Source organism: Glandiceps talaboti, chromosome 21 (genome assembly GCF_964340395.1).
Source record: "Glandiceps talaboti chromosome 21, keGlaTala1.1, whole genome shotgun sequence".
NCBI lineage: Eukaryota > Metazoa > Hemichordata > Enteropneusta > Spengelidae > Glandiceps > Glandiceps talaboti.
In genome coordinates, this window is record NC_135569.1 from 15,777,921 (window position 1) to 15,792,388 (window position 14,468).

The 14,468-nt window shown below is 37.7% G+C and overlaps 1 protein-coding gene across 1 annotated transcript in view; it reads right to left on the reverse strand.

Annotated features, from left to right (window-relative positions):
- LOC144451304 (uncharacterized) overlaps nt 1–12,602 on the reverse strand; it is a 53,649-nt gene extending 41,047 nt beyond the window's left edge. The window contains exons 1-8 of the mRNA XM_078142108.1: nt 12,442–12,602; nt 7,279–7,431; nt 6,033–6,162; nt 3,950–4,097; nt 3,484–3,603; nt 2,811–3,071; nt 2,211–2,364; nt 911–1,045 (exon numbers count right to left, since the gene is read on the reverse strand). Coding sequence (XP_077998234.1) covers nt 911–1,045; nt 2,211–2,364; nt 2,811–3,071; nt 3,484–3,603; nt 3,950–4,097; nt 6,033–6,162; nt 7,279–7,431; nt 12,442–12,578 — 1,238 coding nt within the window. The 5' untranslated portion in view covers nt 12,579–12,602. The remainder of the gene's footprint in view (nt 1–910; nt 1,046–2,210; nt 2,365–2,810; nt 3,072–3,483; nt 3,604–3,949; nt 4,098–6,032; nt 6,163–7,278; nt 7,432–12,441) is intronic.
- Nucleotides 12,603–14,468: the final 1,866 nt, after the last annotated feature.

Sequence of the window (14,468 nt, forward strand, 5' to 3'; positions counted from 1 at the left end):
CATGTCCGTTGTATTCGAAATATCAGTCAAAACGCTCAAAATTACCATTACTTTCCCCGATTTTTCTTTGATATTATTGGCACTAGTATAATTATGTCATTCCCTAATATTTTTCTTCATTCAGTCGGAAAATACTCGTGACCTAAGGGTTGTCACTACGAGTCGTTAGACAAGTAGTGACAAAGACCCCTTAGGTCACTCATGTTTTCTTTGACTGAATGAAGAAAATATGGGGAAAAAATATCTAAACACTTCTCCACATTTTGCTTGTTACTTAATAAGAAGATATCTTGCCTGGTTGCACATATGCCAATAATGCAAAATAAAAACCAAACCTGAATGAAGAAAAATATTGGAGAATAACATAATTACACCAGTGCCAGTAATATCAAAATAAAACCGGGGATAATAATGGCAATTTTGAATGTTTTGATTCATATTTCGAAGTTGGAGTAAGTCTTTTCGTGACGTCACTCTGTATGATACGATAGGGATCAACGGTACCTCTTGAAATTCCATTTGGTATAATTTGGAACACAATAGACTAAATTGGGGGGATTAAGAAGTTACAAGTTGCAACTCAAGAGATGGCAAAATCATTAATATATATGTTGTCACAGTTGTCAGCTGTAGTTGTTACCACGTGACTTAAGTTAAGACATTCTTGCAAATGAACAAAACATCATTTTAGATTAGTAATAAATATTCGTGAATACTGACGTCATGACGATCCGACCATGTGCCAATCAACGACCTACTGTTTCAGAACATTATGTTGTATGGTGTGTTTGTGTGTGTGTGTATGTGAGTGTGTGTGTATGTGTGTGTGTGTGTGTTGTGTGTACCATGTAGTTTAAAGTATTCATAGATTAACGCCATGGTGATTAACATTCATAAAGCAGTTATTTACCTTTTATTAGTATAATCGATGGCGATTGCTGTAGGAGCAGTCATATCAGTTGAGACTAGGTTAGTCCTGTAACGTCCTGATAAACTTGATTTCTCTATTCTTGGTACTGAACCTTTATCAGCCCAGAAGAGTAACCTGTCGTAGAAGAAATGGAAAAGAAAATGTATGTATAGGTCAAGACCGGTAAAGACGTCACGCAAACGTATTACCTTATTTGCTATGTTTGTTTTTGGTTTGCCAATGAGAGAATAGCACGTCCCATTGATATACTACCATGTACATGTATATATGGGACAAAATGTACCCTTGCTATCATTTGACTAGCAATCCTTTTCCCCTGACAAACACACACGCCTTCAAGACATTACATAATATGAGTCGATTATTTTATGATATGCCCATATATCACTAAGAATAAGGCAAATTTGTTACCACATCCCAAACTGCTGCCATTGGTAATAATCCCATCATTCGGGTCAGATTTTGATAATTACGATTTGTTTGATTCGTGGTCGAATTACTAGATTTATAAAAAAAATGCAATTGTGCCAGTCAAATTGCACGACCTGAATAAGTCAAACATCCTTCACTTTTTGGGATTGGTAAAAATAAAGCGCCCCCAATCGATGGTTATATTTGGTGAAATACATTTGGTATTGATCTATTGATTTAAAAGAACAGTCGAATTGACAGGGCAATATCTGTTAGTTGTGTTATGACAGAGGAGCAGGTCTCACAGTAGTAAAGAGAGAACAGTGTGGCAAGATATTGGGGATAATGTGGTGGAGTGGAGATGATGAGGTTGTCTTTGGGAGTTCTGGCCTTTCAGCTCAGCCAATGACATCCAAACACAGGCACTAATTTCATACAAACACAAAATCAATATGGTGGTAATAGTAGGAAACCATAAATGCTTTAAAAACTATATGTGGGCTGGATCTAACTACAGAAAAATCCCCTGTCTCTAGTCGGATTCGAAGCCTGGTTCTAACTACTAATCTTGAGCTCTAACAACTACGTCACAGGGAGGCTGCATTAAAAATCTTTTCCTCTTGAACAATTGGTGAAAAGGGGAGGGTCATATTTTAGAAAAAGGAAATTGACGAGGAGTCATTTTTTAGCACAATGGACGTAGGGAACAACGGTCACATTTTATGCCACAGACCGCGCGGCCGGGGCTTGATTTCCCCCAGACCTCACCCATTGAAATTACTGAAGACTCCCTTACGTGCTATATGTGTCATAAGTTTGAATTATTTAACAATACCCATTATTTCAATTAGTCACAAAAAGTACTCACTTTTCACCAGAATGTGCTATAATATCACCAGGTTGATCAATATTGTCTGAAATCAGCTTCACTTTGTATAATCCATCGAAATCGGAAATATAAATTGCTTTGGTGTCTGACTCGGTCCAATAAAGGTTGGCAGCAAGCCAATCAACTGTTAAACCTGTAAAATATTGTATTGGTCAATTAAATGTCAAAAAGAAAAGAAGAATGGATCGTTTTAATCCTAAAACATTTTATTTTTCTTATAGCTGAAGGGCGCTCAGAGCGTCTATCTGTACCTTGTCCATCAACGATTTCTTTTGATAAATAAACATTTTGTGGAAAGACTCAATGGTCAATGAGGTTTAGTGTATTTTGTAGAGACTACTCTCATTATTTGAGTATATATATATGTGCCGCCCTTTGGGGTTTTTTTCGAGCTGAAGCAGAGCTCTGGGCTGAAGGGTCCAAAACGGTGTCCACTTTACATTATTTTCGATTTTGCTTGGTCTAAAATGTGGTCAATATATTCCGTTTTCCAAATCATAACTACTACTAATTGCCCCAAAATGTTGCTGCTAAGGGGATACGTCATCGTGTAGAGTTACAGTGTAGGTGTTGTTTTACCTTGAACTTCACCAACATTGTTGAACAATGTATCGAAGATTTCCCCTTCACGTAATACCGTTTTTACTATGCTGTGGCTTGTTTGGTCATAGGCGTAAAGTACGTCTTGAGAAATATCATAATCCATAGCGGTTGCTTGGATACCAGGATGAAAACAAATCTCAGTGACCGGCTCGTTCGCATTTCCAAAATCCACAGGTAGCCTGCATATGTTGTTTGACGTGGAGAGCAATATCTGATGTCCTGGGACGAGGTGGGTATCTATACGTAAATATAATGAATTTGACGAAGGTAAGAATTAACACCCTGAAGCTGACAGATGGCTGACTGGATGAATGGATGAATGAATGAATGAATGAATGAATGAATGAATGAATGAATGAATGAATGAATGAATGGATGGATGGATGGATGGATGGATGGATGGATGGATGGATGGATGGATGGGTTAATGGATGGATGGATGTATGGATGGATGGGCGGATGAGTGAATGAGTGAATGAATGAATAAATGAATGAATGGATGGATGGATGGATGAATGAATGAATAAATGAATGAATGGATGGATGGATGGATGGATGGATGGGTGGATGGATGGATGGACGGACGGACGGACGGACGGACGGATGAATGAATGAATGATGTCGACTGGAGAAGCCTTACTTTACCTACCTAAGATACAAGTATAACCGTTTGTATCGAGTACATGGCCGTAATTACACAAACATTTATGACCGTTGGGGTCGCCAACACAAAGATGGTCACATCCTCCATTGCTGATAAGACAGGGACCTACATCAGTGGAGAAGATGATTAGAACATGTACGTTGTTAATTCTATGCTAGAGCATGCATACACTCTTTACTTGTTGGGTGAGGGTCTATGGCTAGAGTTACAGCCTCCACTTGTTGGTCGAGGGTCTGGGTGGAGGGTATATGCTTAGGGTTACAGTCTCCACGTGTTGCAATTGGTGGAGGGTCTATTAGAGTTACAGCGATTCACAAGATTCCCATCCCGATATTTCGCTTTGTAAATGACAGACCAACAAATTAAGGTGGTTATCATGGGAAGAATTAAAATAAATAGCGTCATTCTTACAACGACATTCCAGGTATAGAACAATACTACTAATACTTACTGGATTGAGATGGCTGACTGCTTTGTGAGAAGAATGCCAGACCAATAGGTTGGATGAAATTGAAAGATACCCAAACAGCCACACTCACGTCTGTCCGAGGGATGATCCAAAGTTTATTTGTGTTGTAGTCACTGACATATAGGTAATCCTAATAAAGATACAACTAAAATAATGTAGGCTTGGTGTTTCACACATGAGGAAATTACAGCTAAAAATGATGTAGGCTTGGTGTTTCACTCATGGGACATTACAGCTAAAAATGATGTAGGCTTGGTGTGTCACTCATGGGACATTACAGCTAAAATGATGTAGGCTTGGTGTTTCACTCATGGGACATTACAGTTGAAATGATGTAGGCTTGGTGTTTCACTCATGGGACATTACAGCTAAAATGATGTAGGCTTGGTGTTTCACTCATGGGACATTACAGCTGAAATGATGTAGGCTTGGTGTTTCACTCATGAGGAAATTACAGCTAAAAATGATGTAGGCTTGGTGTTTCACTCATGGGAAATTACAGCTGAAATGATGTAGGCTTGGTGTTTCACTCATGGGACATTACAGCTGAAATGATGTAGGCTTGGTGTTTCACTCATGGGACATTACAGCTGAAATGATGTAGGCTTGGTGTTTCACTCATGGGACATTACAGCTAAAATGATGTAGGCTTGGTGTTTCACTCATGGGACATTACAGCTGAAATGATGTAGGCTTGGTGTTTCACTCATGGGACATTACAGCTAAAATGTTGTAGGCTTGGTGTTTCACTCAAGGGACGATACAGCTAAACGATGTTGGCTAGATTTACAACCAGGCATACAATTGGTGTTTCACTCATGGGACATTACGTTTTTGACTCAAAAATAGATATATTTCGACTCTAAACTAACAATAACAGAGACACAACAAACACAGCAGGATCCTTTGCCCAATCACATTGAATATTGATAAACATTGCTATTCTTTCACATTGTAGTAGAAACAGGCTTCTAATGAAAACATTACACATGGACTTGATGTTTTTAATGGCTGCAATTGTTTATTTTCTAACTGATAATCAACATTTCAATTTGACTACTTCTACATCCTCTCTGTGCACATCACCTATGTAATTGTTTCTTTTGCAATAGAAGTTGTCTTAGGGTGTGTAATATATGTCATGGTGCATGGGTGAAACTCCAAGCCCACATCATTTTAGCTGTAGTAATTTAGAACTTCGTATGCACGCATTCTAATTTGCTGATCAATTGATAAACTTATTGCTTGATAATAGAACGATTAATCTTACATTGATTGATTGATTGATTGATTGATTGATTGATTGATTGATTGATTGATTGATTGATTGATTGATTGATTGATTGATTGATTGATTGATTGATTGATTGATGACTGACGCTAGATCGATAGTGGACTTCACTGACATAGTGACTAATTAACTTGCAAACTGACAGGCTAACTCTGAACGGTATTTATGCATAAACATTTTTTTCTATGGTAACGTGGTGTTTTTTAATCACTTCTGAAAAACATATATGTTTGTATTAGAGAGAGACAGAGAAAAAGAAAGAGAGGACAGAGACAGACAGACAGACAGACAGACAGACAGAGTGAGCACATGTGTGTGTCTGTCTATTTGTCTGTCTGTCTGTCTGTCTGTCTGTCTGTCTGTCTGTCTGTCTGTCTGTCTGTCTGTCTGTATGTATGTATGTATGTATGTATGTATGTATGTATGTATGTATGTATGTATACAAGTATGTATGTATGTATGTATGTATGTATGTATGTATGTATGTATGTATGTATGTATGTATGTATGTATGTATGTATGTATGTATGTATGTATGTATGTGTTGGGCTGGGGATGGAGTGGATTTGTATTTATATATATTTATATATATATATATATGCGTGTGCGTGTGCGTGCGTGCGTGTGAATGTGTCTGGGGTGTCTGTGCGTGTGAGGGTGGGTGTGTGTATGTAATGATGAGTTGCTTGTTTGACGGTCCCTTGATGAGTTCCAGTATAACATGAGTAATACATTGTAGAAAGTATTCAGGAAACAAAGTAAAACGTGTTTTACCGTATTTAATGTAATATCGAATGGAAACTGAAATAGTTCTCTTAGTCCGTTATAAGCCTCTCTGATAGCATATGGAGACTGTAGGTCAACTGACATAATAGTATCCAGTCCATCATCTGTCCAGTATAGCCTATAACGTTAATAAAACCACAACATATTTGAATTGTCAATAGCACTACGCCACCAGTGTTAAATAATTGTTAATACTGTAAGGCAGTCAAACGAGTCTGTAACTTTTCAATGTACCACTAACAGTACACATAAAGCACTTCAAGTCTCTTTCATGTATGGAATTCTAAATACGGCTCCTTCTTTATTTCCCAGAGTATCAGCTGCATTTCGTCACATGGTATCCGGTACGCTACAAAATGCTGCACTCATCAATCAACGTGGGGAAGAAGGTGTTTCAATCGAAGGTGTGGTTTGTCAATTAGCAGCGTCCGGTCCCTACCTCTTTGAACAAAAATGCTGATTATATGGTGTCCTCGCATGTAAGACAGCTACTCTGTGAGCCTTTAGAGATGAAACTACAGTTGATTGTGGTTTATTGTGGCTAAACTCGTTTAATTGTGGCTAAAGTGAACTCGTTGATTGTGGCTAAAACTCGTTGAGTGTGGCTGAAACTCGTTCCAGCAAATACAGTATTGTGAGTACGTTGAATGCTAAAAAAAATGCAGACAGCAAACAATACTGACAAGATTTTCCCCTTTAACCCCCCCCCCCCTCCCCCCCCCCCACTGTTATATTTTCAATACACTTACTAAAAAAATTGCTTCTTTAGTCACAAACAAGGAAGAAACAAATGAGAACGGACCCTCTCCCATAGTCTGATTTTTAGTCATAAATCATCACGGTTTGTGTAAATATGGCCATGTACTCGATACAAATTAAGTGGTTATACTTGCATCTTAGGTATGTAAAGTATTGAGTCTCCAGTCGACATCACTCATTCATTCATTCATTCATTCATTCATTCATTCATTCATTCATTCATTCATTCATTCATTCATTCATTCAGTCAGTCAGTCAGTCAGTCAGCCATTCAGTCATTCATCCATCCATCCATTCATTCATTCATTCATTCATCCATTCATTCATTCATTCATTCATTCGTCCATTGATTAGTTGGTTGGTTGGTGGGTGGGTAGGTGGGTGGGTGGGTTTGGTTGGTCACTCACTCACTCACTCACTCACTCACTCACTCACTCACTCACTCACTCACTCACTCACCAAATAAATATCTTACCTGTTTTCATCATAATCTATTGTTAGTCCACTCGGTTGATTGATATTACGGTTACCGTTGACCTTGACACTAACCATGACCTCTCGATTATCGCCATTTAGGGAGGATTTTTCAATTTTGGCATCAACACCTAGATCACACCAGTAGAGATACCTACCATGTAAACCAACAGATAAGAGACACGCTGTTACTATGGAAACCAGTTGGGTAGAAACAAATCTTATTTTAGTTGGACATTTTATTTATATTAATATTACTAAATCTTTATTCTTCGGTACGACAAAAGATCAAATTCACTTCTAAGGATTTCAATCCATCACCATAACCAGACAAAGTTTATCTTGTTACAAACTATATCAAAAGTTATAAAAAGAAAGAAAAGTTTTTTACCACGGCAGACGATAACATGTAGCAATGTTAATAACATTTTTGCCAAGTCAGGCGATAGCATATGGCGTAGAATGCCTGCCAATATTCGAATATACAATACTGCAATGACTATATGCAATACTGCAATGACTATATGCGATATGACTACATGAGATGACTATATGCGATATGACTACATGAGGTGACTACATGCGATATGACTACATGCGATGTGACTACATGAGATGACTACATGCGATATGACTCCATGAGATGACTACATGCGATATGACTACATGAGGTGACTACATGCGATGTGACTACATGAGATGACTACATGCGATATGACTACATGAGATGACTACATGCGATGTGACTACATGAGATGACTACATGCGATATGACTACATGAGATGACTACATGCGATATGACTACATGAGGTGACTACATGCGATGTGACTACATGAGATGACTACATGCGATATGACTACATGAGATGACTACATGCGATGTGACTACATGAGATGACTACATGTGACATGACTACATGAGATGACTATATGCAATACTGCGATGATGACATGATATGCGGCGATTTTGTAATGACGTTATGCCATTCGTAGATTATTCAATACGCATAATACGAGTATTAATATGAAACAGGCTAAGGAGTACTCCTCAGCATGTTGCACGTGGTAAGAGGTGGACCATTTGATATCCTGGGGGGGGGAGGGCTTGGAAGATTTCGGGGGGAAAAATTGAAAAAAAAATCCGGATATGAGAGGGTTATGGAAAAAAAAGATGGACCACTGCTGCTAGGGAAAAAATGTCTTGGCAGGGAAATGATGCACAGGTTCGAGTATACTGTTCAAATTGCTCGTACCTCTCCAACCAGGACACTTGTCAAATCATGACAAACAGTTTCAAACACATGTCAGGGACCAGTCAGTTTCGTTAGCCTGTGGTACATATAATATTTGTTCTTGTCTCTGTTTCTTTCATAAATGGTTTAAATATTACTTCATGTAAGGGTTCAAACATGAACTATACATAAAATTATACATATAATACATGTATTACCTAGCTACCACACTAGTTACAGAACATGCCATGTAAGTGTTTGGCTGTTTCACAATCAATGCTTCACTTATCTTACACTTTGGGGCAAAAGTGAACTTGAAGGTTTTGTAATGGTAACCTTCATACTATTGGATAGTTTATAAAAGAACTTAATCTAAATTGTTCTAGTCTCTTCAGTATGAATTTGTCAAGAGGGATGCTATACTTCCTATTTCAGACACTGCATGTATCGACACCACAACTCAAATTCAAGTTTCTATTGTACACTAGGTATGACCTCCTAAAGTGCTCTAACACATCAGTAACTTTACTATAAATGCAATATCAATGACCCTATACCTATGTTACAGGCCCACTTTTATAACATGGAAAACTTATGTAAAAAGTTATATTTACTTTAGCTTTTCGATGCTTGGCAATATATATCTCAGAGGCTATGAATAACCTAAAAATCGCCTAAATAGAAACAAAAAACTGCAGATCTGGCGGGGGGGGGGGGGCCTTGGACTCCATCACCCCAGAGGCCACTCATTCGTTAAACCAACAATAAGATTCACCAAAATTGGTAAAAAAAAAATTGAAAAGCTTCTAGGGGAGATCCCCTAGGACCCCCCCATAAGAGGTAGACATGTCCAAGCCTCAAATCAAAGTTCTTCCCTCCACCTCTTACTGTCAAGATGCTATGAAATTTTATTTCAAATATGTTTCAACCATGTGTAGTTGCTTTTTACATGTTAGAGTTGTCTTGTAAAGCTTGCAAATTATTGTCTGAAAGTGTCTGTGAATGGCCTAAACATTGCTTTAGAAGTAAAAAACCTCGAGGGCTTCTAGGGGGACCCCCAAGAACCCCCCCCCCCGTAAGAGGTAGACATGTTCCAGTCTCAAATCAAAGTTCTTTCCTCCAACTCTTACTGTCAAGATGCTATGAAACTTTATTTCAAAAATGTTTCAACCTCACAGAGTTGCTTTTTACATGTTAGAGCTGTCTTGTAAAATTTGTAAATTATTGTCTGAAAGCGTCTGTGAATAGCCTAAACATTGCTTTAGAAGTAAAAATCATCCAGGCCGTTTTCTAGGGGGAGACCCGCTAGAACCCCCCCCCCCCATTCACAGACACTCGCACAAGAGGTGGACATATCCCAGTCTCAAAGCTCTTTCCTCTACAACTTACTGTCAGATGCTATGAAACTTTATTCAGGGGGGTCAGTGACTTTTTGTCGGCCCAATGGAAAAAAACACTGACACCCCCCCCCCCCATCCCCCAATCTGGAGAAACTGACCGGTCTATCTGAATGTTTGAGCTCACCAATCAAGTTTCCGATTTGTATTTTCAGTGTGTCACCATACCATGGCATGTTTATTTAATTGAAAATCAAACATGTATGAAATATGTAGTTTTTTAAATATAATATGTGTGTGATAGAACAGCATCTTTTTGCTCTCTCTATTACCGTGTGCCAAAACCAAACAGAAAAATTGTGGCAACAAATGTAGGTGTTCAACAATGACGTAAGAAAAATCCGGATATCTCAAAGAAGCAAAGAAAAAAAAAGTTGCCAGCATAGGAAAAGGAGAAAAAAAATAATTCTCAGGCAAGCACTGAGGTGGGAAAAAAAATAATGACTCTCCACCAATCTTCCAAGCCCTCCCCCCCAAGGATATCGAATGGTCTACCCCTTATGCATATTGAATAATCTACGAATGGCATAACGTCATTACAAAATCGCCGCATATCATGTCATCATCTCTCATCGCAGTATTGCATGTAGTCATCTAATGTAGTCATATCGCATGTAGTCATCTCATGTAGTCATATCGCATGTAGTCATCTCATGTAGTCATATCGCATGTAATCATCTCATGTAGTCACATCGCATGTAGTCACCTCATGTAGTCATATCGCATGTAGTCATCTCATGTAGTCACATCGCATGTAGTCACCTCATGTAGTCATATCGCATGTAGTCACCTCATGTAGTCATATCGCATGTAGTCATCTCATGTAGTCATATCGCATATAGTCATCTCATGTAGTCATATCGCATGTAGTCATCTCATGTAGTCACATCGCATGTAGTCATATCGCATGTAGTCACCTCATGTAGTCATATCGCATATAGTCATCTCATGTAGTCATATCGCATATAGTCATTGTAGTATTGCATATAGTCATTGCAGTATTGCATATAGTCATTGCAGTATTGCATATAGTCATTGTAGTATTGCATATAGTCATTGCAGTATTGCATATAGTCATTGCAGTATTGTATTTTCGAATATTGGCAGGCATTCTACGCCATACGATAGCATGTAGCAATGCAGTTATTCGTGCTCAATCGGTTTTCATTGTAAATAAGGCGGTAGTCTTAATAGATAATAATCTTTTGATCGTGCTACAAGAATCATTTATAGAAAATACCACAAAGTCAATAAATGCAGAGAATTTACCATTTATCGATAAAGTGGACTGAGGTGTTAAAAAATACCAAAAAATAGTTTATTATCTGACTATGAGGGCAGTAGTCACTATCAGTAGTGACGTCGTAGCCAGATAAATCATTATAGTACACGGTGTGGGCGTTTTCAAACTCTCAATAATTGAACTGGATACTATACTTCTATTCGTCCCAACAAGGATTTGGTTCTGTACAGTTCCCGTTCAGACGTGGGGTAGCGAGTGATTTGGGATTTGACAATTTCTTCGGCCGAGGGGAGGGTGGTGGATTGATAGGGGGTCACTCTGTTTTTGAAATTGGCAATGGGGGGGGGGGGGGCGGGGGGTCCGCCTCTTCTGAACATTTTGGAAGAGGGGGGGTCACTGTGTTTTGGATCTTGATAGAAGAAAAATCAAATTTTATAGTGGCATGACCTTGTCTGAACTGTGGTATTTGTTCTTGTCCCTCTGTTTCTTACCTATATTTTTTTATAATATTTCATCACCTGGAGTGACGCTTAAACATAACTATACATATACATGTATTACGTACCTACCACACTAGTTACAGAACATACCGTGTAAATACCCATCTGTTTTCACAATCAATGGCCAATGTTGCATATATATCTCACTTTGGGGCAAAAGTTGAAAGTTCCGAAATCATGGTAATATTAAGTATAGTTTGTAAATAAATAAATAAATAAATAAATAAATAAATAAATAAATAAATAAATAAATAAATAAATAAATAAATAAATAAATAAACAAACAAACAAACAAATAAATAGATAAATAAACAAATAAATAAATAAATAAATAAATAGATAGATAGATAAATAAACAAATAAACAAATAAACAAATAAATAAATAAATAAATAAATAAATAAATAAATAAATAAATAAATAAATAAATAAATAAATAAATAAATAAATAAATAAATAAATAAATAAATAAATAAATAAATAAATAAAGTTTTAAATAAAGTTTTAAATAAGTTTCGATGACACAAATATGGGCCAGGCAGTGTCAATAACATTGGTATAGCGGCATTATTGCAGATATAGTCAAGTCATGATTTGTAGTGTAGATAACATGTAGTGTCCGAAATAGAGAGTATACAATGCATATCAATCTCATTATGCTGAAGAGTAGAACAATTATCTAGAACAGCTTGCATCAGCCGGCCAAAATTAATTTCTCCGTAACATATCAACATTGCTAGAAAGACTAAAATATGAGTCAAAATGATGTTTTGTATAAGTGATAGAACTCACCCTTGTATTGGTTGTACGACGAGCCCCCTAGGTCTGTCTAGATTGGTGTATATCAACGGATGAACGTTGTTTCCATCGTAGTCGGCTATCATGATCCAGTTGTAAGACTGATCGGTCCAGTATACTTTGTTGGCCATCCAATCGACGGCAAGTCCCTCAACTGCATTCGACGTACCTTCATATATGCTTTCAATGTCGGATCCATCAACAAATAACTTCTTTAAAATGCTCCCCCTTGCCGGGTCAGCCCAAAAAATTAAGTTATCGTCTCGATCGTAAGCTACGGCGGTTTTCAGTGAGGCTGATTCCGATACTAGGACGTCGGCACTCAGGCCGGCACCGTTCGCATTTGAGTAAATGGTGTGTCTGTCTCCATTGATAACGAGTAAGTGTGAATCGCTTCCAAAGAAATATGACTGTGCAGTACATAGTAACCCTTCTCCCGCGAGGCCTTGTGACGTCACACCTATTATACAAAAGTAAAGTATCGTTTAAAGCAGCATGCCATCGTCGAAACAAAAGGTGGTCATTTTGAGACATCAATAAAAGGCAGTCACAACCACTTGTCAAATATTGGTGAAATCGGGTTAAGGTACATGTATGTACAATACACAAGTATTTGAAAATCAAACTTTCTCCATAACCTTCCCCATATGTCAACTTTCTTCTGATACTTTGAAATAATCAAAAGAATCTGGGTTCACAATCTTGTTTTCAGAGAAAACCTATAATTTTTTTAATTTTCCCAGATATAGACCCTGATTAAAACAGTATTTGGCGGCCATATTGGATTCTAAAATATTTTAATTGTAATGTCATTTGACCTCGTTTTTAAAAATTTGTCACGACCCCTAATTTTCTCTCTCTTGATTTTAACTGAGTGGGTTTAGTTTCTTGAACAAAGTGGCAGAAAATGGTTAAGACATTTATTTTCTTTAAATTTATTTGTTTCAAGGTAAAAATGTTACACTGAAATATTTCTAAGTACCAGTAGTCACTGGCAGAATCCAGACGTTAGTATTTTATCATTGTAGGCTGGTATAGTAGTATCGTATTCATATGTAAAAATGATCTGACTTCTAGACTTATCATTTGTAGTTTTTGACAACTTTACACTGAGGTTCTGTCTATGAATAATATCATTGTAAACCATACATTTCTAACCAAATATTTCGAAGAGACTGAGCTCCTCTTTTTGGGTGGGTCTCCAGTTCTGTCAAAGAAATCAAGTTCTGTCACACAATACTGCTATTGTGATTTGAAATCATGCTCTTGCTTTGGAATGGTTTACATAAGTTTTTACATGTAACTGTATCGTAAGAAAATTGTGATTTGGGCTATAGTACTAGTGTGCTTCGTTGACCTTTGACCGTAGAGAGGATGATATATTCCTGAGCACGGACCCTCGACCAACGTTGGAGGAGGGTCTATGGCCTTAGGCTGTAAGATAAGTCGTGACGTTTCGCCCTCACCGGCCTCCTCTCACACTGTGTGTGTTAGGGGTTGGCCGATGGTTGAGGGCGCCCCGTCACGGCGTACCTTACAGACTACTATGGCCTGAGCTAGAGCATAACACAGGTACTGTAGAATGGTGGCTATGCCTTGATCCGGACCAGTTACCGAGGAATGGTGACCCATTTTCGCCAACAAACCGCAATAATATTCATTTCGTTTAATAGTCACTTTACTTGCCCTCCTAGACATACACGGCAACACCAGAAGACAATACATCATTTATACGACCTATGTATGTTAAGTGATGAGTAGGTGATACATGTGATAAGGTCACTAGGCACCTCACGAAGATTCTGTTAACATTATTATGTAGGGTTCTCTACCACAGTAATGTACATTTTTTTCAAATCAAACAAATAAGACATTGTCAACACAGGGGCACGTATTATTACTTAGATTGTTAATGAATATATCGTACGAATCCTGCTGCTACAAATGTATCAATCTTTATATTAGTAGATATAACACACATACAATTTAAATACCCTAAAAATTGCCTTGTAAGTGTCACA